This window comes from Eumetopias jubatus, unplaced genomic scaffold (genome assembly GCF_037043125.1).
Source record: "Eumetopias jubatus isolate StellerSeaLion01/CBP00866 unplaced genomic scaffold, mEumJub1_p1.0 scaffold_11, whole genome shotgun sequence".
NCBI classification, from domain to species: Eukaryota; Metazoa; Chordata; class Mammalia; order Carnivora; family Otariidae; genus Eumetopias; species Eumetopias jubatus.
This window is the reverse complement of record NW_028274817.1, coordinates 337,989-362,587: the sequence shown is the minus strand read 5'-3', so window position 1 is coordinate 362,587 and position 24,599 is coordinate 337,989. Positions and strand designations below refer to the sequence as shown.

At 59.4% G+C, this 24,599-nt stretch overlaps 1 protein-coding gene across 2 annotated transcripts in view; it reads left to right on the top strand.

The window, feature by feature from the left end:
• ATP2B3 (ATPase plasma membrane Ca2+ transporting 3) overlaps nucleotides 1-24,599 on the top strand; it is a 63,767-nt gene continuing 39,168 nt past the window's right edge. For both annotated transcript variants that reach the window (XM_028094347.2, XM_028094349.2), the window contains exons 1-5: nucleotides 1-141; nucleotides 18,336-18,688; nucleotides 23,340-23,537; nucleotides 23,644-23,901; nucleotides 24,209-24,334. In XM_028094347.2, coding sequence (XP_027950148.2) covers nucleotides 18,481-18,688; nucleotides 23,340-23,537; nucleotides 23,644-23,901; nucleotides 24,209-24,334 — 790 coding nt within the window. In that variant the 5' untranslated portion in view covers nucleotides 1-141; nucleotides 18,336-18,480. The remainder of the gene's footprint in view (nucleotides 142-18,335; nucleotides 18,689-23,339; nucleotides 23,538-23,643; nucleotides 23,902-24,208; nucleotides 24,335-24,599) is intronic.

Sequence of the window (24,599 nt, the reverse complement as noted above, 5' to 3'; positions counted from 1 at the left end):
TCGCGCCCGGCGCCTCCGGCCAGGCCGCCCTGTGCCCGGGCCTTTCCGTCCTTGGAGCGGATCGTTGCCCGCCGGGCGCCCGCCTGCAGCGACAGCAGCCGCTGGAGCCGAGGCCGCAGCGTCGGCCGTGCCCAGGACCGGGTAAGTGGTGCCTGGGGCGCGCAGGCAGGGGCGGGCGGGGCGGGCGGCCCAGCAGGTGGCGCGGCCGGCAGGTGGGGGGACGCGGGTCCCCGCCCACGGCACCTGCGCCCCGCGTCCGGCCTGCGTGTCCTTGCGGCGCCGCGCGTCACCCCGGGGGCCCTGGGCCGGCGGGCAGCGCCCCGCACCCCGCGCCCCGCGCCCCGCGCCCCGCATCCCGCGCGCACGCGCATCTGCGCGGTGGAGGGGGGAAGGCCGCGGGGGGCTGCGGGCGGGGTCCTGGGCGGGCACAGCCTGGGCGCGGGGGGCCTGGGCTAGAGCCAGGTTGCGCTGCACGCACCTTCCCGGAGTCTCTTGACACCACCTCCCCCCCCCCGCGCCCCCACACTGTGTCATCTTCCCCCAACACACTGAGAAACCCTCACGCGTTCCCACACTGTCCCCCGCACACCCGCACAGCTGCCCGGCAGACCCCGCCACTGGCCCGGGCAGCGCCAACAACAAGCCTCCCAGGCCACACTTGGGTAACTGCTTTTCCATCCCTCCTCGCACAGCTGTCCTCCCCCTCCTCACCTGTGTGACCTTGGCCAGATGGCTTCTCCTGTGGGGCCTCAGTGTTCTCTGGGTTTAGGATTCTGGAATTTGGAGGCTGGTGTGGCATCTCCCAAAGGAGGGAGCCCTGGGTCTCCGCCTTGGACAGTCAGATTCTCTCTCTAGGACCTGGTCCCTTTCCTTCTGCTGGCCCCCACAGGCTTAGCAGCTGGCCAGCACAGGAGGGGTGGCAGGCAGAGTAGAGGCATGGCCCAGGCTGATATGTAGGGAGTCTTGGGGTGAGGACTGGTGAGGGGTGGGAAGAATGTGTGGAAACACTCCCTCAAGGGGCAGGGCAGGGCCAGCATCCCTCAGCTAGGAGCTTGACACTCCCCGGGGCCAGGCAGGTAAGTGGGTGCACTCAGTATCTCCGAGATGAGGTCATTGAGCCTTGGACCTAAAGTGGGTCCCTGCTGGCCACAGGGTCGAGTCCAGCCTTGACCCTGGCCATCCCAATCTCCCCGGGCTCCCAGCCTGGAAGGCATCCCCCTCATTCACCCGGTAGCTCTGTGCCCCCTTCACCGCCATCACCCTTCACTAGTCTGTGAGCATTTTAAGGCAGGGAGCACTTGAGTGCCCGGCACAGGCCTGACTCCGAGTGGGCACAGGTTTCTGTGTGGCACATTCACGACCTTGACCTCACTGAATCTGCAGAATCACCCGATGAGGGAGGCAAGGCTGGGCTCTTCATTCCCATTTTTCAGTTGGAATAATTGAGGCCTCGAGAGGGGAAGGGACTTGGCCCTACGTTGCCTGGATGGGTGGAGGGCTGGGGACACTTCCAGGAGCACCACTCTGAGCAGGTCCCTGGGCCCCCCAGGCTGAATCTCTCGGTCAACACCACATGCAAGCCACTCTCTGCACTGCCCCCAGGAAACCAAGGCCATGTGGCTCGTGAGCAGGGCGCTGGGAGCCCCTACCAGAACCGGCCCACAGACAAGAGGCTGGCAGAGTGTCCGCGGGTGGAGCTGGGCCCTGGAGAGCGAGCCAACTGGAAGGGGCTGGGCAGTTTCGGTCCCAGGGCATTGATTGTCCCTGCTGTTGGCCTGGGGGAGAGAGACGGCCAAGGACACAGCTAGTCTTGATCAAATCAACCTGGGCCCTGCCCAGCGCTGCCAGGTGGTTTGAGCGAAGGGGCAGGCAGCTCTGGCACAGAAGTGTATGTGTGTTGGGGGGGAGGGTAACGCAGGCAGATGGAACTGGGGTGGCGTGGGAGGGGGCTTTGCGCAGAGCCAGAAGGAAAGCCATCCCTTGGGGAAGGAAGCCCCCGAGGGTAAGAGTGCACTGGGGAGAGAGCCACGAGCAGCTGAGATGCTGCAGCAGGACCCTGAGGGGCAAAGAAGGCTGGTAGGGGGTGTCTCGGCCTAGCCAGGAGCTCTATTTTGGTGCCAGCTCCGGGCCTGATGGTCTTTGTGACCTTGGCCAAGTCCCTTCCCTGCTCCAGGCCTGGGGAGGGTAGGGGTGGGTCTCCGAGACTCTGCTGACATTTCAGGATTCTGAGCCGGAGCTTTGGAGGTTGAATCATTTGTGAGCGAGTGGGGAGAGGCCAGGCCCTGAGTCAGTGAGCCTGACTCCATCCCAGAACATCTTCTCCCAGCCCAGGAAGGCAGCCAAGGGTGCTGGGGTCAGCTTCGGTCCCTCCGCCTCCCCCAGCGTGGCTTATAGAGAGGGGCCCCTTGCCTTCCCGGTGGACAGGACAAGAGTGCCCTGGATCCCTGGGGGCCTTGAGAGCTGAGCTTCAGCTGGTTCTCTTGAAGCCAGCAAAGCCAGGCCCAGCTTCCTCCTCCCACTTACGGATCAGTTGTAGGCACGTATGTGGGCTATGCTCATTGCACTCCCTCCTTCCAATTTTAAACTGAGGGCTGCTGTCTCCATCAGAGGTTATGAGCACATTAAATAATGTCGGTAATGACAGTAACAATAATGGCACTCCTCATGTGCCAGGCACGGTTCTTCTCAGTGCTTCACGATATTCCCTCACTTCGTTGAAACAACAACCAAATCAAGCCAAGGCCATTACTATCCCCATTTTGCAGGTGAGGAGATTGAGGCCCAGAGAGGTTAGGCAACTTGCCCAAGGTCACGCAGCCAGCAGGTGGCAAAACCAAGATTGGAAGGCAGGCCATTAGTTGTACACATGAGCTAATTATCGAGGGCACTTCTAGCCCTGGGAAGACCCTGCAGCTCAGAAGCTGAGCCGACTGTGCCCCCATCTACCCACTGAGAGAAATGGACAAACCATGGATTGATACTGATCCAAGGCAAGTTGGGGAATGATCTACTCCTCAGTAAGTCTGCGTGGCCCCTTCGGGTCACCTCTACAAAGGAGCAGTCTCGGTGTGTGTAAATGGCAGCTGGTAGATGGGGACCGGGGCTGTGGCACCAAAAGCAGATGCTCAAATCTGATGGTGTGCTGCCCAGGAACCTCACCAGTGCCATCTCTGAGATGGGCCCAGCATCCAGGTTCTGGCTGTATCTTTGCTGGGAAGGGCAGGCAGAGACCTGGAATGTGCAGATGTCTCCTCTCCAACCCCATCATTTCCCAGAAGGCCACTTCTTTAGCTGGGGCTCTGGCTCCTCACTGCTCCTCTCTTCCCTGCCCTGCCTAAGCTGGCAGAAGCCAGGCCAAGTGGCACCTGGCTGGAAAGCCCTCCCCTGCCTATGCACCTTCTGTTGGGTGGGAGGTGCTGGAAGGTGGCCTGGGGTACCGCCTGGAGAGCGGGATCTGAGCTCACACGTCACCAGGATGGAGGGAAAGAGGATCTCAGATGCAGGAGTAAAGGCTGAGTGTCCTGGGTTGCCAGTGTTGGGAAGGGGAAGAAATCGAGGTCACACAGCTGAGTAGGTGGCAGAACCCAACGAACCAGAGCTACAGGATGAAGGGGAAAGGTCCAGGTGGGAGGAAAGGGCCGGAGATTTCTCCTGATTCCCACCTCTGGGGACTGTCAGGGGACTTGGAGCACAAGAAGTTTCCAGAGACTTGGGTTGAAATCAGAGTTGGGCGGATGGGGGGCTAGGTCAGTGTTATCAGGGAGCGCCCTAGTTGAAGTGGTCCTGAGCCTGCTTCGGGTTCTGTACATAGGTCCCTCAGTAAAAGGGAGCCCCTTTATTCCAATGAGAACTTCTTTCCTGCAGCAGCAATCTTGAGACCCCGTCTGGAGCCTCGCAGTCTAATGAAGTAACCACTAGCCCCAAGTGGTGATTTAAATAAAATTAAGCAAAATTTAAAATTCGGTTTCTCGGTCTCACTAGCCACATTTCAAGTGCTCCATAGACACCCGTGGCTGGTGGCTACTGTATCAGACAGGGCAGAGACAGAACATTTCCGTCACTCCAGAAGTTTCTGTCACATAGCACCACTTCAGAGCCAGTGCAGACACCCGGACCCTGAGCTCACTGCCCTGCCTATCCATCCCCCCATGACTCCTTGGAGGGGAGTGGGTCCAGTGGGTGTGGACGCCTCCGGGCAGCCTGCCTGTCCCCAGCCTGAGAGTCTGGGAGCCTTTGCCACCATTGCGAAGGGCTGGCCCAGGTGCCCCCACAAACATGGCGAGAGAGCGCCTCATTCTGGGAGCAGACCTCCACGAGGCCCTGGCACACACTAGCTTGGGGCAAGTGTGGATCTGGCCCTGCTCCATTCTGATTAGGCTCCTGCCATGTGCCTCCAGCTCGCTCACCTGGAACATGGCCGGCGGGGCCAAGCAGCTCTGCACAGATGGGCAAGGTTCTTGGGTTTAAAAAAATAATAACATTTATTTCTTTCCATTTAAAAATAATGCTCTTAACATGCATGCTCTTTATAGAAGACTCATAAAACACAGAGAAGTAGAAGACGTAGGAACCCCCACCATCCTATCACCAGAATGCAAACCAGTGTTTCCATCCTATTGGACTGGTTCCCACTCCGCTTTCTTAGCATAGGCCGTTTATTTTCACATTACTGTAATTATACCATGGGCACAATTGTGTAATCTATTTTTTACTTCACATAAGCATTTTCTTTATTAATATAATCCCTTCCTAAATGAATTTTTCAAAATAGATACAGTTTAACTTTTTTAAGATTTTGAAAGCAGTAAGTGCCTATTGCAAAAATCAAGAAAGAACTTGAACTGTGCGAAGAAGGAACTACGAATTTATCCAGCACCCAGGATGTATTAAGGCAGTCCTCAGGGCTGTAATTACAATTTTTAATGGCTGAATAATATTCTCTCAAGAGATTATAATTCGCTTAATTATTTGGCTATTTGTGGAGATCCAGGCAGTCGGATCCGTTTTGCTGTCATACATGAGGCTCTGCTGAGCATCTTGGTGGGTAATGCTCATCCTGTCCCGAGGAGAGAGTGCCCAGACAGAAGCTCATTCTGCCAAATTGTTCTCCAGAAGGGCTCCTCAGTACATCCGAAAGACTGGCTCACTGAAGGCTTGCCAGCATTAGATATTATAGTCAAACAACCTGGCATAAATATCTAGGTCCAAAATATCTACTTCAGTATCTATTTCTTTAATTGCTCATGAGAGTGAGCATTTCCCCACGTGTTTCTTTTAATTCTCTCTCTCTCTCTCTCTCTCTCTTTCAGTGATCTGTCTTTTCCTTGCCTTTATTTATTGACACCCTAGTGTTTTTCTTGTGGGGTTGGATGAACTTTACACGTGAATGATATTGACAGTTTAGCATACTTGTTGCAAGTGATTTTGAAACTTCTTTGTTCTTTGCCTTTGAATTTTTTCATGTGCAAGATAAACACTTTCTATGTCACATGTTTTTGTGATTTCTTCCATTGCTTCTGGGCTTACAAAATCCCTTACAAAATCTGAGAGCTGTCCATTTCTGGGTTTGCCCTGCGTGTGAGTGCATGGAGTGTGTGTGTGTGTGTGTGTGTGTGTGTGTGTGCGCGCGCTCGTGTGTGTAGTTACATTTTTAAGATGTTTAACCATTTAATTCAGGGGTGGGCGAGCTTTTTCTACAAAGGGTCAGATAGTAAATATCTTCCCCTTTGCAGGCCACACAGTCTCTGTCCCAAATGCAGACAGGACAGAAATGAATGGGCATGGCTGTGGGCCAATAAAACTTTATTCACAAAAACATTTGGCTGCCAGATTTGGCCCTTGGGCCATAGTTTACTAAACCCTGTTTCAGCCAAAGGAAATCTATCTTGGGAAATAATATGAGGTGAGGATCTAAGGTACGTTGTTTTCCTGAGGGCCAACCCATCATCCCCATTTCTTTTACCAGATGATTTGTCCCCCAGCTACTGTGTGATGCTTCCTTAGTCGAGATGGATTCTGATGTGGAGTGGGGCCTGTTTCTGAGCTGTCTGTCCCATTCTGTGGACCTGTCTGTGGGCTCACACCTTGTATCTTTTAATACCTGACCTACAGGTCACACCTTAGTAGTCTTAAAGCAAAACAGACCTCTTTTGCTCTCCACAGACACTGTGGGTCTTCCTCACAGAGACACACGGGGAGGGGGGAGGCGGGTGTGGCCAGACAGCCCAGGAGCACCAGAGCCTCCTGATTAAGAAACAGAAACACAAAGCTGACAAGCCAGGAAGGGACAGAGATGTGGGAATCACTGCGGGCCGCCCTCGCCCGGGCTGCTGGGACTCGGGACTCAGACGACAGGGCTCTGGGTCTTTTTGCTTTTCTTCGGGAGTCATGTCTCTGGCTTGCCCCAGATGCAGGAGTATTCAAAAGAGCCACCGCAGTCCGTTCTCCCCCTAAGCGGCCTGGGAACACTGCCAGTCCCTGAACCATCCCGACCCTGGGGGCCCCTGCACGCTGCCGTTTTGGCGCAAACCCTGAACCGGGGTCGAGGCGCGTGGAGCCGCTGGCTCTCTGCTGACCCACCGTCTGCACGATCGCTGGCACGGGCCTTGATGGTGGCATGGGATGTGACCGGGCAGGGAGGACCCTTCTCCACAGTCGACCAGCCTGGCAGAAAGTGCTCGGCGCCCTGGGTGCACAGCGTGGGCGAATGTGTCCCGGGCCACGTTGGTGCCACCACCTGCCACGCCAGGGGACCTTCCCTGACACCCCTCCCCTCAATGGGCTTCAGCTCTGGTCCTCCTGGGAGAACTCAGGGGCCGAATTACCCATCTTGGCTTGGAGCCACAGGCCTAGGAGGGAGGCACTCGGTCCAGGGACAGGCAGTCTGGGCTCCTCGGGCTGCTGGGGTCCCTGAGCACTGCCCCGTGAGTGGGGCGGCCCCCACGGTCAGAGGAAGACTCATACCTGATTGGCCCAACACCTGCAGCAGGACAGGAGTGTGGGGCATGGGCACAGGCACAGGCCAGTGCAGGGTGCCCCCCACCCCACCTGGTTCCTCCTTCCCGTGGCCCCCAGTTCCTCGGCCGATGGGCTGTGGTGTGGGGTATGCTGAGGGGGGACACTCAGACCCCACCACATTGTTGTCACAGTCGAGGCGTCCCAACACAAGAGGGGCCCTCCTGTCTCGGTACCACCCTTCCGTCCCTCTCAGCACCTCCTGGGCCTGCAAGATCCTTGGGGTGTCCTCTCAGGGCTCTGCAGGAAATGCCTTCTGGCTTTGTGTGCTGGGGTCCTCTGCCAGAAATAGGCTTGCAGGACCTGGCTGGGCTTGACCTTTCAGGAGATGGCAGCCAGGCCCTTGGTGACCTTCAGGTCCTGCCAGAGTCACTGGGCGGGGTTCGTAAGGGGGCTAGAGCCAAGCCTGGAAGCCTCGCAGATAGCCCTCCCTTTCCGTCACTCTCTCCTCTATCAGCGCATTTGTCCACAGGTACTCCTCCAAAGTTAGCCGGGAAAGGTGGTGCGAGCAGCTTTCGTGTCTGGGTCGCAGAAGGCCAGCTAGACTCAATTCCCATCTTTAGTCTGAAGACGTCTTCTCTGCTTCACCCCGTACCCTTGCCACTCCCCTCCCAAAGGAATGGCCAAGGCTAAGGTCTTTCCTAAGTGCTTGGAGTGACCTGCACCTAAGTTCCCCATATGGTGAGGGTCCTGGTCAGCTCTTTCTCCATGTCGTGTTGGCTCTATGGACCTGGCTCTAACCTCCAGCCAAGTTGGGTCCTACAAGGGTGGAGCCTAAGTTTGCCCACACATCTCCCATCCCCCACCAGCGCCTGGTCTTCCAGACTCTTACTGGCCACAGGGAAGAGGGTCTCCTTCCCTGATGGGCCTCCTGGCCCCTGACGTTGACCCAGTGAGTCTTCCCAGGCCTGTCTTCCCAAGGGCTTCAGCCTGTTTCCAGAAACCAGATCCTCTCCCCACCAGGACCCACGATGGGGCCCCTATGGAGCCTATCCCCTTGTCTAGTCCCCCCTGGGACTGCGGTGGCACGTGGCCGTCAGCTGCCTATAATTTCCCTAATTACCTGTCTAGGCCTTGGGTGCTTCTAGGGGCTTGCAGCTGGCTTTGGGGATGGGAAGCTGGTGGGGGGCAGCCAGTGTGGTACCGCAGACAGAGCTGGGGAGACTTGGGGGAGGATTGGGATTGAACACCCCTCATTCTGTCCCTGCGTCCTCTATGAAAGCCTAGAGGACGGGGTTCTGCTACTTCCCAAGACCCCACATGTATTTTCTCTGCCCCTCTGGGGGCTGGAGGCATGCCCCAGGGGCCAGCAGCCATGGTGTTGCAGGGTCCCCTCCCGCCTGCCACTCCTGAGACCACAGGTCAGGCCCTGCTCTGCGCCCTGCGGGCCAGGCGCGGGACCTCACTACCCACCAACTGCTCGTGGGATAAAGCAGGAGGGGCCCGGGCCACAGTGTGCCAGACCACGAGCATGGGGGGAAGGGGCGGCTGGCTCGGGCTCCCTGCTGCAATGCAGTTCTCTCCTGAACAGCCCGCCGCCGTAATTGGATAATTAGTGTCATTATGCTTCCTGCCCATCAGCTCTCCTCTCCTGCTCTCTCGCACTCTCCTTTCCAGCTCTCGCCTTCTCTGGCAGGAAACAAATGGCCGCCTTCCCCAGGGTAGTGTTGTGACCCCCATAATGACACTTCAAGGCCCCAGCCAAAAAGGGGCTTCCGGTTTCCCTCTGGGACCCAGGGGCACCTGGTGCTCTGAGAGGCACCCTTGTGGGAGTGTGGACTTCTCTCCAGAAGCATCCTGGGGAGCCAGCTGTCCCCACAGTGTCTAGCATTCTCCAGGAGGGATTCGTGGCCCTGGCCAGCTTGAGGATGGCCCCAGAAAAGGGGAAGCCTCCGAACATTGCATAGGGTCAGCCGCTGACCAAGCAGAATGTCCTGGCCTCACTAGTGGAGTCTGGCTCTGACCTACGAATTCTGGGGTCCAGATGGGCTCAGAGAGAGAGCTCAGGGCTTCGGGGCAGGTGGAGGGCAGGTGGGCGTGGCAGATGGAGGACTCAACAAGGGGCATTCCCTTCCTCATCTTCCCTCTGGGGAAGCAGGCACCCTGGGGACCTTGCTAGTTATGCAGGCATGGTGGCACCCTGTCCTCAGAGCTCACACCAACCCAGCCAGCAGGAACAATAATCCTTCTCCCAGATGCAAGAGTGGAGACCCAGAGAGGTTGAGTGCCTTGAGCCGACTGGGACGGCCAGGCCTGACTCCAGTGGCTGCACTCCCAAGACCTGAGGTTTATGGGGACAGAGTTCCTGTCTAGCCACTTTGTTGAACTCTTTTAATTGGTTTTAATCATGTGTTTATTGCTTTTCTGGGGTTTCCTGGGCAGTCACTTGGCAGAGGAGCAATGTAGAATTCTCTGGAGTTCATGTTTGCCTCTGCCCCTTGCCGGCTGTGTGACCTTGAGTGAGCTCTTCAACCTCTCTGTGCCTCAGCAGCCTCAGCCCTAAAGTGGGGCCGGTAGCACAGAGCAAATCAGTTGCAGCGTAACTCGGTCCAGCATGGAGAGCCATGTTTCGCGTACCCCAGGGCCTTGGCATCGCCTGTGACCAGATTGTTACTCTGTCTCTCTCAGTCCTTTCACAGTTCTGTCCGCTGCTTTGGCTAGAACTTCCAGCACAGTGTCCAATACACAGAGGAGAGGGAGCCCAGCTCCGGCTCATCACGCGTCCCAGGGAGCCCATGGAAGTGTCGGCCTTTGTTAGGTCGTGGAGATTTCGGGGGGGCATGGCGGGCGAGGCAAGCAACTGGTGGCATTCCTTCCCTTTAAGGACACAACCCTGAAGTTGGCCCTATCCCCCTCTGCCCCATGTGCTGTCCCAAGTGTAGTCCAAGAGTAAGCTGTGTCCCTGTCCCTTTGCTTGAATCCCATTGGCCAGGACATAGTGTCACATGTAGCTGCACCAGAGTTAGGAGAATGTAGTCATTTTGCTGGATGACAAGATGCCTGATTAAAAATTAAAATACAACGTTGGGAAAGAGGCACAGAAATCAGGGAATATCTAGCAAGTCTCTGCCACAGCCTCCTGGGGGTTCGTTAGCACTTCCTAAAGCCACCTTATATAAGCAGAATGCAGATGTGGAGGCCAGGCCTTCCCCAAGTGTTCTGGCTCCCTTCTGGTCTCTTCTGAGGACAGGGTGGGGCCGGCGCCTCTGAGGAAATGCACGTGGGAAGTGCGACCACGCTTCTTCCGGGTAGAAGGGCAAGAGCCGTTGGCAGGAGTCACCAGCGAGCCCAGCTTCCCAGCGTCTCTGCATCTCTGCCGCCTAATAGCTGAGGCAGGATGTGGGTGGTGCCAGAGGTCACCGAGCGCATGGGCGGGGGCGGGGGGGGGCGGGGGGGGCGGGGGGGGCGGGGGGTAGGGCAAGTGGAGAGTGGTCTACTTAGGTTTCCATTTCAGATAGGGGATGCTCCTGAAAGTTACAATTTCCATGGGCAGAACCACGGGCTCACCGTCAGTCAAAGCAGCGGGGTACCTGCAATCACTGGACACAGAGCAAAAGGGGCGGTGAGACCTGTTTGGTTTCTCGATTGTGGTTGAATACAGAGAACATCAAATTTACCATCTTAACAATTTGTAAGCGTACAGCTCTGTGGCATTAAGAACATTCCTATTTTGTGCAGCCAACCCCTCCATCCTTCCCCAGAACCTGCCCATCGTCCCAAACTGAAACTCTGCCCCCATTAGACACGGACGCCCCCTCCGTCTCCCCCCCAGCACCCCCGCCCCGGCTCCCACTTCCTGCATCTGACTGCTCTGGGCACCTCGTAGAGGTGGGACTCCTACAGCGTCTGTCCTTTCGTGTCTGGCTTCCCTCACTCAGCGGAATGTCTTCCAGCTTCACCCGTGTTGTAGCAGGTGCCTAAATGTCCCTCCTTTTGAAGACTGAAGAACATTCCGCTGCGTGGATAGACCACATTTAGCTTTTCCATTCATCCCTCGATGGGCCCTTGGGGCTGCTTCTCCCTTTTAGCTATTGGGAACCATGCTGCTACGAACATGGGTGTGCAAATCTCTCTTCAACCCCCTGCTTTCACTTCTTTTAGGTCCAGACCCAGATATGAAGTTCTGTGTTTCATTCTTTGGGGAGTTGCCATACTGTTTTCCATCACAGCTGCACCATTTTACATTGTCCCTTGGGGCTTGCTTTAACTGGAGAATTCCGGGCCCTCCCTGGAGCCACTGAAGGCAGGCAAATGTGGGGCATCAAAGCTGGCTGGGCCCTGGGATCCCCGGGCAGATGGCTTTGCAGACTCACACAGCCACCCTCTTCTGACTATGAAGCTCCGACTGGGACTAGGCATTTTTTTTTAAAGTCCCCTGGTGGAAAGGGGGCCCCTACACGTCTGGCATCCACTGATCTAGATTCAAGTACTGGGCTATGAGGTAGCCAGGGGTACTATAGAAGTCCACCCACCTGTAGGCAGGGCCTGAATCAGGTAAACCCCACGTCCCTGCCACCTCCGGGAATCTAGACTTGTGTTTCTCCGGGTTCCAGAATCCTCCTTGGCTGGGCTCTAATTAGCAAGGACTTCCAATGCCTGGAGTCTGTGCATCTATCTTTCTGCTGGCCTCAGATGGTCCTTCGAGTCTGGACCAGGCACGGGATGGGAAGCATCCTTTGCCCTTGCTGGCAGCCCCCAGGGAGTCCCCGAGGTGGCCCTAGTGGCCTGGTTGCCCCATGACAGGCCCTCCCTAGGGGCAGCCCTGCAAGGGCAGAGGGCCGTGGACCGATGGACCGGCGGTGGACCGGGCGTGTGTGCGTGAGTTTGGGGAGAGGGTGCCGCAGGGCTGGCGGCGGCGGGGGGGCGGGGGGGGCGGCCCTTTTCTGCTCTTATTGTTTTTGCCCAAAGCTGTTCCCCGTGAGACCTGCTTGGTGTGTGCACAGATTGTACCAGGAACAAGGGGGAGGAAGGAACGGAGGGGGGACTGTCCCTTTAAATCTGTTTTCTCTGTTTTATTTCCTTCTTTCTTCCCATCCTCCTCCCTCAGCTAGCACAAGTGGTGGAGCTGTGAGGGCCCAGGAGCTGCAGTGACGGTGCCTCTGAAATATTAATGAGGCTGTTCTCTGCCTCGGCTCCCCCCGCCCCCCACGCTTGCTCCCTCCCTCCTCAGCTGAATGCAGGGCTCATCCTGGGAGAGCCAAGGTGTGTCAAGCAGAGGGGAGGGGCAGGGGCTGGGCGGTAGGGAGAGGGCCTGGCAAGGGAGGGGGTGGCGTGAGAAGTCAGGGATTAAAGGGGTGCCCGGCCACATCCGCACCTGCCTGAGATTAAAACCAGGCCCCGGAGAGGGCAGGGCTCTGCCAGGGGCGTTTCCGGAGGGCCCCTGCACCCCCTGCCCCCCTGCTCCCAGCTGGCCACACCCCGCATCTGCAGGTGTGAGGGAGGCCTGGGCCAGCCTTGGGGGCGGTGGGGGGAGGTCTTGCTCTTCCTCTCTCAGTTCTGTAGGGCCTGGCCTGGGCTCCAGGTGCCGGGAGGTGGACAGAGGAGGGGACAGTTTTTTCAAGGAATCCCCACAGTGAGTCACATTGCTGAGCCATGGATCCTTCTGGAAGGCATCCCTTCTCGGTGGGTCTGTCGGGAGTTGCCGATGGGCAGTGTGCCTCAAGGAGGGCAGTGATGGAGGGCATATGCCCAGGTGGGCCCTCAGGCCCACATCCCTTGCCTCCGACCCTGCCTCAGACGTGACTTGGCTATGCTGGATCCTGCGCCTTTCTTGCCTTGGGCAAGCACAGGGAGAATGTTCTTGTCACCAGTTTACTGACCCCAGGGCTGAGGGCACTGTGACTTGGAAGTGACGCAGAGAGCTGGGACTTCCTGGCTTCGGTGCTGCCAGCCAGGCTCCATCCAACCTGGGGACACATGCCCACTCCGACCCAACAATTGCACACTGGTGGTAGTGGTCGGTGGCTGCAGGGGAACGGTGTTGCCACCGTTGAGAACGGGCTGAATTCTGATGCATTGCCACCTCTGACTTGCGGGATTTTATTCTCCATTCCTTGTCCCCTTTGTCAAAGTGAGGGTGGGCAGCCCACACGGAGTAGGCAGCTGGGTAGAGCATGGGACCAGGCCCCCTGAGGGAGCACAAGGCTTCTCTCTCCTGGCAGCCAAGGGGCTAAGCTGCTCCAGGTGTCATGACCCTCCTCAGGAGCACGAAAAGCAGGGCCAGGAGGTCTGGGATCACTGAGCCTCCCTGAGCCTCAGTTTCTTCATCTGTGAAATGGACAGCTGTGTTCTTGCCCCTTGACTATGAGGCACAGTGAGGGAAGCATCTGGAGTGAGGTCCCCAGAGAAGGGAGCCTGGGAGCACAGGTGCCCCCACCTCATTCAGGAAGCTCCTGGTTTCCTAGTGGGCAGTGGGCTGCCCAGGGCCTTGGTAGAGGAGGTCAAGGAGGCAAAGGGGGAGATCCAGGCAGATTAGGTTAGAGGTGCGGGGAGATCCCCCAGAGCCTGATTAGAAGTGGCCGGGCGGCGGGGCAGGAACAGAGGGGACAAGTCACTGGGCCTGGGGACAGGAGGTGTCAGGGTGGCAGTTGTGTGACGGGCCTGAACTTGGGTGACCTGCAGCACTCTGGCAGCACCCTGCTGAAATTCACAGGGCAGGGGTGAGGCAGGCCAGGGGACCTGACACAGATCTCTGTGGTGCTGGCCACCTTGTGCCAGGATGGAGCAAATATCAGAAGGCGTGAGTCCCTCTCTGTGGAGGTTTGTAATTCAATTAAGCCAATTAAGGTCTGAAAGATGAAAGAGTACCAAGATGGTACGTTCCCTGCACTTTTAGTGCCTACAGACCGTTCTAGGCAGCCAGCCCAGGCCATAAAGTCTCTGTCAGGCCTGCAGAACTGATAGGCCCGGTCATTTCTGTTCTTGGCCATTCCAGTGATGGCTACGGTCCTTATTCAGAATGAGGGAGGCAATTGCCGAGGCTTACAGAGAACCCAGAAAAACAATAGTATATGCCATCTGGTCTCTACAGCAGCCGACAGTCACGCAAGATAGACTTTGATTTAACTGACGGCTCCTGTCTGCCCGGTTGCCTATAGAGTGAATGAAGATGAAGAAGGTTAGCATGAGCAGTCTTTGACTAGAGGGGGGCCCTCCAGACCTGGGTGAAGCCCCGGGGCACACTGAGAGTGACCTGCCCTTCATACCCGTGCCCTCCCTCGTGCTCTCGAGGATGGCGATCCCCCATTTAAAAAAAAAAAAAAAAAAAGGCTCCCAGCTCTTCCTTGGCCAGCCAGGCCCCTGGTCACTCACTCCTCCAGACCCCCATCCCCACCCAGGGCTGACCGTGCGGTGGACTTCTTGCCAGTTCAATAACCATTTATCTCAAAAGGCTTGCGACCCCGAGAGTGGCAAGACATGCTCACAGGTCACTGCAACGCTGAGCAGATTGGAATAGGGACGGTCGCCAGATTACAGACTCAGCAGCGATCAATTTTGGCAGAGACTTGGTGGAGAAAGTTCCACTTGAATTGCCACTCAAATTTGTCAGAGGTCATCGGGTGGAGAGAGGACAGAAGGGTGTGTGGGGCAGGGTACGTCTGGAGCGCTTGGGGCCGGCAAGGCCGTGCGCTGGGGCAATGCGCGTGGTGCCACGGGCACACCAGTGTGCGGTACCGGTGGGAACAGGACGTGTGGCTTTCCAGAAGCCAGTGCAGTTTGGAGGCAGGGAGAGTGGCAGCACCTGAACCAGGGGAAGTGGTGACCCAGAGCAGGGTGGTGACGGAAACCGGTGAGGTGGTAGATGGAGACATGGGGCCTGTTTGGTGGTGGCTGAGGTAGAGGGAACAGGCCCCAGCTGCAGGCGGGGCGCCAGGGGATACGGAAGTGCAGAGGAGCGGCAGGGCCAGCTGAGAGGCAGTGGTGGGGGCAGGAGTGCCGTGTGTCCCACGGAAGGTCAGGCCTTGCCTCCCTGCCCAGTTCCCTTACCATGAGTCACCACAGGCCCAGTAGGCCGCAGTGATGACAGCACACCAATTAGGAGCAGCTCAAGGACCTTGTGCGGCTGTCTGGGCCACTGCTGTTGCTTAATCGAGGGCAGGGCCACACTGGGGGCAGGAGTAGGGAACAGGAGGGGAGGACAGAGCTCACCTTCAGTGGGCCCTGTTTTGTGGGGGTGGGGGGGGAGAGGGCTGTGCCGCGGGTGTCAGCAGGTGTATGAAGGTGTCACCTCCACCAGGATGCACTGCTGTCTCCCAGCATCTGCCCCTGAGCCCACCCAACTCTGGACCATTCACTCTGTCACCCCCTGGAGCCCTCGAATGCCACCTGGGTGGAGTTGGGCACCTTCCAACCGAGCCTTCTCCAAGTGGGTGTAGAGGCCAAAAAGATAAAAGGTTCCAAAGGAACAAAATCATTCATCTGGCTTCCCTTTTAGAAGGAACCCCGGGGAGGCCCTAGGCAGCTCTGTGGGAGCCATGCAGGCACATAGCTGGCCCCTGGGGCCGAAGTGGAAGGTCCGGAATGCAGGCCAGTGTGGGTGCCGGGCCATTCCCCTCAGCCTGGGAGGAGGAGCCCACCGGCTGGGGCTGACATGGCATGGGGACTCTGCTCGGGGACAATTGCCTCACAGCTTTGCTAAATGCCCCCCACCCCCCCACCCCCACCTGCACTCACACCTCACACAGCCCATTGGTTGGTCTTCTCTCAGCAGCCCTGTCTGCCTGGGGCCTACTCACAGAGGGATCTGTGCCTGCTGGGGGGCTGAAACCAGACCCTGTCCCTCCTGTCCAGCGGCCAAGGGGGACACGGAGCCCAACACTGCGAGTTTCCCCCAGGTTGCCTCGTACTGGGAAGGGAGAGGCATGACAGCTGGGTGAGAGAAAGGCGGGGAGAAGGGACACCCAGCCGGGGCACCGTCCCGAGCAAGAGTCTGGAGTGGGGGAAGGAACCTGGCGGGGGCAACAGGCAAGGCCATCTAGGGAGGTCAGAAGTTGCCATTGCGGCCTCCAGTGTGCCTCCGGAAATGGCCTCTGTTTCCTGGGCCAGCGAACTGGACTGTGACTCCTACTGCACCCACCCAGGTGAGTGGGGTGCTTTCACAGAGCACCCCGGAGAGAGCCTACTCTGCCTTACACGCCATGAAAATGAAAGCTTCACTTCCTTCAAGTTCCGGGCGCGCTGAGGCTCCACACATCCCTGAGCTCAGGGCTGACCTGCGTCGCCTCTGCCCTCACCGCCGCGGACAGGATGGCCCACCGACTGATTGCAGCCCCTCCCTCACGTGCTGGCTTCTGCCCCTCCAGTCTGTCCTCACCCAGCAGCCTTCTGCTTGGTGATGGCCCATGTCACTTGGGGCCCCTCGCTCCCACCACCCTGTCCCGTTACCTGCCTTCTCCCTAGTCTCAGAGCACTCTTCCTTCCGGAAGAATGGCTCACTTTTCTCAAATGTGCCCCTTCCAAGAGGCCTTCCCTGACCCCCGCCCCCAGTGAAACCATATTCTCCATCAACTCTCTCACCTGCTGGGTACGCATCTCCCAGCCAGAGAGCACAAGAATCCATTCAATCCTGTCACCTCTCTGTCGCCAGCACGGACGGCCAGTGCGGGCACATAGTAGATGCTCAGTAAGGATTTGTCAGATGGCAAACTAAAAGGACGGGCAGTGGGAAGTTGCGTGGGAGTGGAGAGGACAGTGCATTCTCTTGTCTACCATTTTGTTCCCACATCTTCTGGCAGTGAAGCCTGCTCCATGTGGAAAGAGTCTAGAGGAGTAACACTTAGGTGCCCAAACTTATAAAATGTGGACCGCTTTAGATGGGCATTTTCTGGGGTGCCTCTCTGCGTCCCAGACTTCAGGGGCGGGAGCTGCCCTAGGTACGTGTGCTTTTTCTTGACAACACAGGGCCAGCATCCAGAGGAACTAAGGCCCCTATGTGTTCTGAGGCCCCTCGGGGCTGTAGGCATAGGGGAATGGCCCTTTTCTCCCAGAGGCCCTGGTCTTGTCCCCTGCGGGCTGTGGCGCAGCCCTGCTGCTGAGTCTGCTGGGCTCCGAGGAAGAGGCGGGCGCTCTCCCGAGAGCAAAGGCCACAGGGCTCGGGGCTATTGTGTTCCCATGGATAGTTCTAATCAGAAACCTGGATCAGCGGCCAAGTTCTGCTTCCAAGAAGATCCTTCTGAGCCCAAAGCCCCCCCAAAGGCAAAGGACTGGTCCCAACTGAGCCATGCCGTCAGGAGGCCTCTTGCTGCCATGAAGGCCAAGGCCATGTGCACCGAGACTAGTTCAATCATGGGAGTTTGACCTTTGGGGGTGCTTCCACTCATGCTCTCAGTATCTGTGTATGTGCTGGGCAGCTCCTGAATCCATCATCTGGAGGGCAGAAGGGTACGAGGGAGAGCAGATGGCACCGTGCCGTGGGGCAGGGTGATGGGGAGTCGCCAGTGACCTGTGGCTGCTTTCTGCTTTCTCCTATGTGCCCCCCCACCCCGCCACCTCTCCCCTTCTCCTCCCTTTTTCCCCTCCTTCCCCCCATTCCCTCTCTCCCTTCCCGCTTCTGCCCTCCTTCTCCCTCCTTACTCCCTCCCTCCAGGCCACCTCCCTTCCTTGCCCCAGCCCCCCAGGTGCCCTCAGGGCAGCAGAGACACCCTGCACACTAAGCCTTGACCTGGCTCCCAGCTGGCCCTGTCCATGGCTTGGCCTGCTCCCCGGACCCCCGTGCAGCCCGAGCCTGAAACCGTGAGCCACAGAGGCTGAGCCAGAAGACCGCTGCCGCCACCACCGCCGCCGCCACCACCGCGCGGGGGGGGGGGGATTTATAGCATGCCCACCACGGTGGGCCGGTCCTAATCAGGCAAGAGCAGGGAGTGCGATGGAGTGGACGAGCTTTCACTCAAGGTGGGGCACGGACGTGGGGAGAATTGTGGCACAGAGGACCCACCCACCCATGCCACCATTCAGCCCCGACACATCGCCTCTGCTTCACTGTGGGTTCCTAGACAGATTGCGAGGCAGTTAGAGCCTCCACATCCCAGCTGGGCTGGGCTGGTGCTGGCAGCAGCCGATCCCTTCCAGGAGACAGTAACGCTTCCCCCTTCCCCACCTCAGCAAGTCCTCCTGCCTTGGGTGCTCATGCTGGGCAGGACTAGGGGATGGCCTGGCAGGTGGGCCTGGCAGGGAATGAGGGCCACTGGCCCAGGCTCGGAGGTGAATTTTGCAATCGGCAACTCATGGCTCAGACTGAGTGCAGATCTGCAGAGAATGTTCTGGAAGAGTGGGCCTTGGTTTTGTCTCAACTTTGCCCCTGGCTTCTTCTCACCTCTCCCCAGGTGTCCATACTCAGCCACTTCCCCGCTGCAGCTCCCTCCACTACACCTCACCCAGGCACAGGGGCCTCCGGTGGCCACCTGCCCCGAGCCGAGGCTGCACCTGTGAAGAGGTTGGGCACCCTGTCCTCCCAGCACGGCAGGCAGGATGGGCGACATGGCCAACAGTTCCATCGAGTTCCACCCCAAACCCCAGCAGCCGCGGGAGGCCCCCCACGCAGGCGGCTTTGGGTGCACACTGGCTGAGCTGCGTTCCCTCATGGAGCTCCGAGGAGCTGAGGCGCTGCAAAAGGTCCAGGAAGCCTACGGGGATGTCAGCGGGCTCTGCAGGAGGCTGAAGACCTCGCCCACAGAGGGTAAGGCCGCATGTGCGCCAGGGATGTAGGGTCATGGGCCATCTGACACCCCCCCAGGCTTCAAGGGGCATCCTGAAGATGTTCCGTACCCCCCAGGGAAGGCCTGGTCAAGGGCTGGGCGGTGCTACTGCAGCCGCTTCCTAGAGGCACTCTTGACTCTGTGTGCGGTGAGGAGGTCATCCTCTGGGTAACGTGGGGTCCTCGAGGAGCTGTGGCCCGATCCCCTCCATAATCAGCAGCTCCCTGCTCTCGCCTCTTTGGATTAAACAGAAATGGAGCAACAGAGAAGGGGAAGGGAGAGGACCGCACGGTGTCGGCATGCACCTGCGGGCTGGGCCGCCAGCTGAAACCCCAGAAGCTCTTCTGAGCAACGGGGTGGGACAGCCTCCCAGCACAGAGGAGGAGGAAGGCAGGGCCCCTGTCTGTATGTCCCAGGTTCCGTGTGTGCTCAGCCCTATGTCCAGGAAGAGGAGGCAGATGTTCAGGACACAGGCCCTCTGAGGGCTTGGGTTGCAGGGAGCCGCTCTCCGGAAAGCGAGGGGAGCAGAGTGCTGAGTGGAGGTGCCACTGGCCACAGGCCGTCCCAGAGAAGTGCAAGCCTGAGGCAGTATAGATCTGAGGAGAGCTGCTGCAGGGAGCCTTAGGGAGGCTGAGGAGCGTCCTCTAGAAGGTTCCAGAGGTAGAGGTCCGACTGCCATCTTGGGTCCCTGCCTCTGACCTGTAGCCCTTTCCCCCGGCTCTGGAGGCAAAACTCTGCCCTGCCCTGTGCCAGCCTTCCCCAGTCCTGCCTGCTGGGTCTGCTGGGAGGCTGGGACCACCAGGAGCCAGGCTTGGCCCCAGATTCCAGGAGTTCGAGGGTTTTCTGGCCCAGCTGGCACCTCCCTGGCAGGAACAGGCCTGTTCTGAGCCCGCGCTGATTGATCTCATCAGCTCGCATCTCAGCTGTCACACCCTTGTCTACCCAGGGCTCTGGCCATCACCCTTGTCCTCAGCTCCCTGGCCCCATCCATCTGTGGGGGGCACATGGGCTGCAGCAGGGGGTGGAGATGGCCCACCCAGGATGTGGTGGGCCCAAGGGCTGAGTGAGAGGGTGCCCACCCAGCCAGGTCAGGAACTCCAAGCCTAAGTGGCCTTCCCAGGGTGACCTGGGTCTCTCTTGCTCTGTGCTCTAAAGGGACCCAGCCTGCTGTGTTGTGTTATCGGGGCAGATGGCTTGGCTCAGGGCCAGAGGGATCTCTCTCCTTCGCTCCTCCTTACCCCCCCCCCACCAGGATTTGGGGCTAGGGGGGAGGCTGGGGTGGAGGGCCATTTAGCCACAAGGGCTCTGGCCTCTCCCAGATAAAAGGAAGCAGATGGGCTTCAGCTGGCAGTTCTTTCCTCTGCCTGTCAGGCCTTGTTAAATATTTAAAATGTCAAGGCCCCTGGGAACCTTGCCTGATTCGGCCACAGCGGCTCTGGAGCTTGCCCGGTGCCTGTGGAGGGGCGGGCATGGAGAAGGGCAAGTGCCCAGGTGGGTGGCCAGGCCGCAACAGAGAGAGCCAGCCAGGCCTGATCTGCCTCCTGAAGAATGAGCACTGTGAGGACTACCCCTCCCCTTTCTAAGCCCAGGAGCCCTGGCCCCCAGCACACCTGCTAACTTGGCCCTGGAGTGCTCACCCAGATGGCCCCGCTCCTGCCCCGACACAGTGGCCTCAGCTTTGGGCCCCTCCCAAAGCTGCACCCCAGGCCCCACATCAATCCCCTGCCAAGGTGTGCTGGCAGATTGGTGCTCTGGGGAGGGTGGGGAGTCCGGGGAGGTGCATGGTGTACTGGGGGATTCCAGAGGCCAGGGAACCTGGGTCTTGGGCCAAGCTCAGTGCAGCGGTAAGCCCACTGGCGGGGCCCAGGTCCCCGCCCTTCCCCTGTCTGACCTTTACCAGGAGTCATGGAAAGGAGAGCACGGATTATCCGGGAACCGCACGATGTGGTCCTAATCCAATTCTGATGGCATCTGGCCTCTGCTCTGGGTAGGGCGCTCATCTGTGTCCATGCCAACCAGCCGGCCCCTGCCCCAGCACTTTGGACCTGGGCCACTGTTGGGGGCCTGCTGCTCAGGCACATGCTTGAAACGAGAGGGACTGCAGCTACCTTCCGGCCCCCACATGAGTACCTGAGCAGCTGTCGAGACCCCAGAGCCCGACAGGAAGGCCACAGCCTCGGGCTGGTGTAGGCCAAGGGAGAGAGAAGCACTGCTAGAGCATCAAGGGCAACTCAAGGCCAAGGAACAGGCTGACGGTGGGAGGGAGGGAGAGAGGGAGGAAGGAATGGAGCCAGCGCACTCCTGGGGAAGGGGCCCCAAGGGCCTGGCTTCCCTTGGGGATAAGCTTGCATGTGGGGGTGAGGCAGGCAGGATGCAGACTTACGGTGCCACGGGGACCCTTGCCCTTTCTCAGGCAGGGATTGTGGAAATGCTGAGTGTCTGGGAGGGCCAGGGTTCAAGTGCCTCCCTAGTACTGACCCCACATGTCATCTGTCTTATAGCTTAAAGACAACAGGCCTCAGTCAGGAGTGGGGCACAAGCCCTCAGTTAGGACCCCAGCCCCTAGGACCTGAGGTCCTGAGCTTCTCCCAGACACCCAACTGGAAAGTTGCAGTCTCCAGAAACTTGAGCCCCGGCAGGGCCCAGGCACCATGAGGCCCCGGGGGAGAAGGGCAGGGACAGCTGCAGCTCGGCTAGGTGGGGGGCACAGGGTGTGTGATCATCGCCCAGCTGGGGAGATGGGCCAGGCCTGTGCCGGCGGTGGGCTTTGGCTCTTGTCAGGCCTTCCACCTCAGGTGGGCCCCGCCCTGCCCCTCCCCCAAAGCCATATTTCCCTGCCTAGTGGACACCCACCGTCCTTCCTCCCAAGTCCTTCCGCGCTCCACTTAGCACTTCCTTGCTCTCAAGTCGCCTGGGGGCCAGGTCCTGTGGGCCTTCCCCAAGCCAGCTGGGAGCACCCCATAGGCTGGGAACCCCGACCCCCCATCTGCCCTCCCGGCTTGCTCCCTGCCCCCTCAGGAGGCCAAAGGAGTTGGCGGTGACTGGGAACCGCAGGCCACCATCTGTCCACTAGGTGTCAGTGTGGGGCTGGACACTTGAGGGACAGGTCTAGAAGGAAGGCGCATCCTGAGGGCTGAGGGCTGAGGGCGGGCCCAGGGGACTGTGTCCCGTCTGCCGGCCTCAGGGGTAGGTGGCCAAGTGGGTATCTGGCCTTGGAAGGAGGTGGCCTGCATGTCAGTCCCACAGAGAAGCTTCTGGTAGCTTCAGGCATGGGGCTGAGGGGACTCGTGCTCTAGAGGCAGAGGCCCAGCAGGCTTTGGTGCAGGCCTGGGTAGGAAGTGGGGTTGTCCCAAGAATGAGAAGTAAGGTAAGGGCCCAGCTTCCAAATGCCAGAGCTCACCCCTTTGTGGGTGTTGATTCTGAGTCCTTTGTCCCAGCCTCGACCCAGTAGCTTGTCTGGGATGTGGAGGGGGCCTCCCAGGGCTCTGAAACTATTTGGTCAGGCCCCTGTCAACCCCTCAGCCCTCCTTCACCGTGCTTCATCTGCTCCGGCCACAAGGGGTCCCCGGTGGGACTGGCTTCCTCATCCTTCAGCGTCCTTGTCCTCTGCCTGGTGGCCAGGGGACAGCGCGGCCTCAGCATGAATCACTGACAATCCCATTGACCTTATAGATGGTTCACCAACTGCCATGTATGCAGCTCCTATGGGGACCCACGTCCCATCCCTGCCCTTCACTGTGACCCCCAGCTCAGAGCTCAAGGTTGGCACCGCTGTGGGGTGTAGGGAAAGCGTTAGGAAGGAGCCAGCTGTCTCTGGAGCACGGGCCCTGAGAACACAGGGCTGGGGATAGTTCCTATGCAGCTCCTAAGTGCCGTGGGTGCCAGGCCCGTGCTCAGCAGCGTGGGCGAAATGGACAAGGTCTTTGGGCTGCTAGAGCCGACCCTCCCCCAGGTCCTGTCAGATGATAAAGGCTCTGTGTCCCACACACACAGTTTGACCACGCCACCCTCTTGGTGGCTTAGCATCTGTGAGGCTGCTCTCGTCCTGACCTGGGGTCAGGTGCACAGGGTAGCAGAGGAGTCCTGGGCTGCTCACAAGAGCTCCAACTCATGGGTACGAGGAGGCCCTTTCCCTCCCTGGCCTCAGTTTCCTCCTCTGGACCCTGGAGGGATGGTACGAGCACGTCGGCCCACTCACAGCCCCTGTGCCCTCCAGCCCAGTCTCGTACCAAGCCCTGCACCCGTGGGAGAACCTTGGCAGTCTCTTCTCCTGTCTCCAGATGACACTTGGCCATCCCTGGCCCGGCTGGGTCCCCTCTGCCCACCCCCCCATGTTGGGTGTTACTGCATTCCTCCCCACCTGCCCTTTGAAGGGACTCAGCGTAGCCCATGGACGTCCCTGGGCCTATCCGGGGGAGGACCCGGCCCTTCGGCCCACCAGGGGCCCCCCAGGGCCGTGCGCTGTGTGGTGGCAGAGAGTCGTCCAGGCCAGGGCAGGTTGGCCTTCCGGGGGCTTTCAGGCCGGAGGGCGGGGCGGGCGCTGTGGCCGAGCAGGGCAGGGAGGGGCAGGGCCTCGCGCGGCTGCTCTCCCATCCCCTTCGTGTCCCTGCTCTCCGCCCCTGCACCACACAGGCCTGGCCAACAATGCCAATGACTTGGAGAAGCGCAGGCAGATCTATGGGCAGAACTTTATCCCTCCCAAGCAGCCCAAGACCTTCCTGCAGCTGGTGTGGGAGGCCCTGCAGGACGTGACCCTGATCATCCTGGAGGTGGCCGCCATTGTCTCCCTGGGCCTTTCCTTCTATGCGCCGCCAGGGGAGGAGAGCGAAGGTGAGCAGGGGCGGGCCCGACAGGAGGGACGGAACGGGACCTGAGCCAAGGGGCAACGGCGTGACTCTGCTGCCACCCCATCCTCCCCTGCTGTCCTCGGGCCCAGCATGCGGGAATGTGTCAGCTGGGGCAGAAGACGAAGGGGAGGCCGAGGCAGGCTGGATCGAGGGAGCCGCCATCCTGTTGTCGGTCACCTGCGTGGTGCTGGTCACGGCCTTCAATGACTGGAGCAAGGAGAGGCAGTTCCGGGGCCTGCAGAGCCGCATCGAGCAGGAACAGAGGTTCTCCGTCATCCGGGATGGCCAGCTGCTGCAGGTCCCCGTGGCCGCACTGGTGGTGGGAGACATTGCCCAGGTCAAGTACGGTGAGTGCACCCAGTGCAGGCCTCCCCACCGCCTCGCCCCAGGAGCATGTGGGCCTTCACCTACGGGGCGGGGGGGGGGGGGGTTGCTGCGCAGGGGCTGAAGGTTGGGGCTCAGGCTGGAGACAGAGCCCCAGGAGGGCAGGATGACAAGGCTGGGGTGGGTGAATCCTCCCCAGAAAGGAGGAGACTGAAAGAAGAGGGCCCCACACCCTAGGTTCGAGACCTCTCCTGGGGCAGGGGGGAGGCAGCAGGGAGGAAGGCTGCCTGGACCCACAGCCTGTGGTTCCGGCCGCCTGGCTGGCCTTAGGAGACCTGCTACCTGCTGACGGCGTGCTCATCCAAGGCAATGACCTTAAGATCGATGAGAGCTCCCTGACAGGCGAGTCAGACCACGTGCGCAAATCAGCCGACAAAGACCCCATGCTGCTCTCAGGTGAGGCCTCAGGGCGCTAGCCAGGCTGTGGGGGGGGCCAGGACGCAGGCTGACACCGCCCCCTGGACCAGCTCAGCCCTGAAGAGCCTTGGAGGCCGCTTGGACTGGCCATCCCCTCAACCAGGGGCCTCCTGAGTAGCCCTTCTGGTCAGAGAGTCTGAAGATTTTGCCCCCCAAGAGGCCAGAGCAGCCCGTGGGAGGCATGACAGTGGTAGCTCAGCCACTGGGAAAGGAAATGGGTACTCCGAGCCCCGAAGGGCCCCTG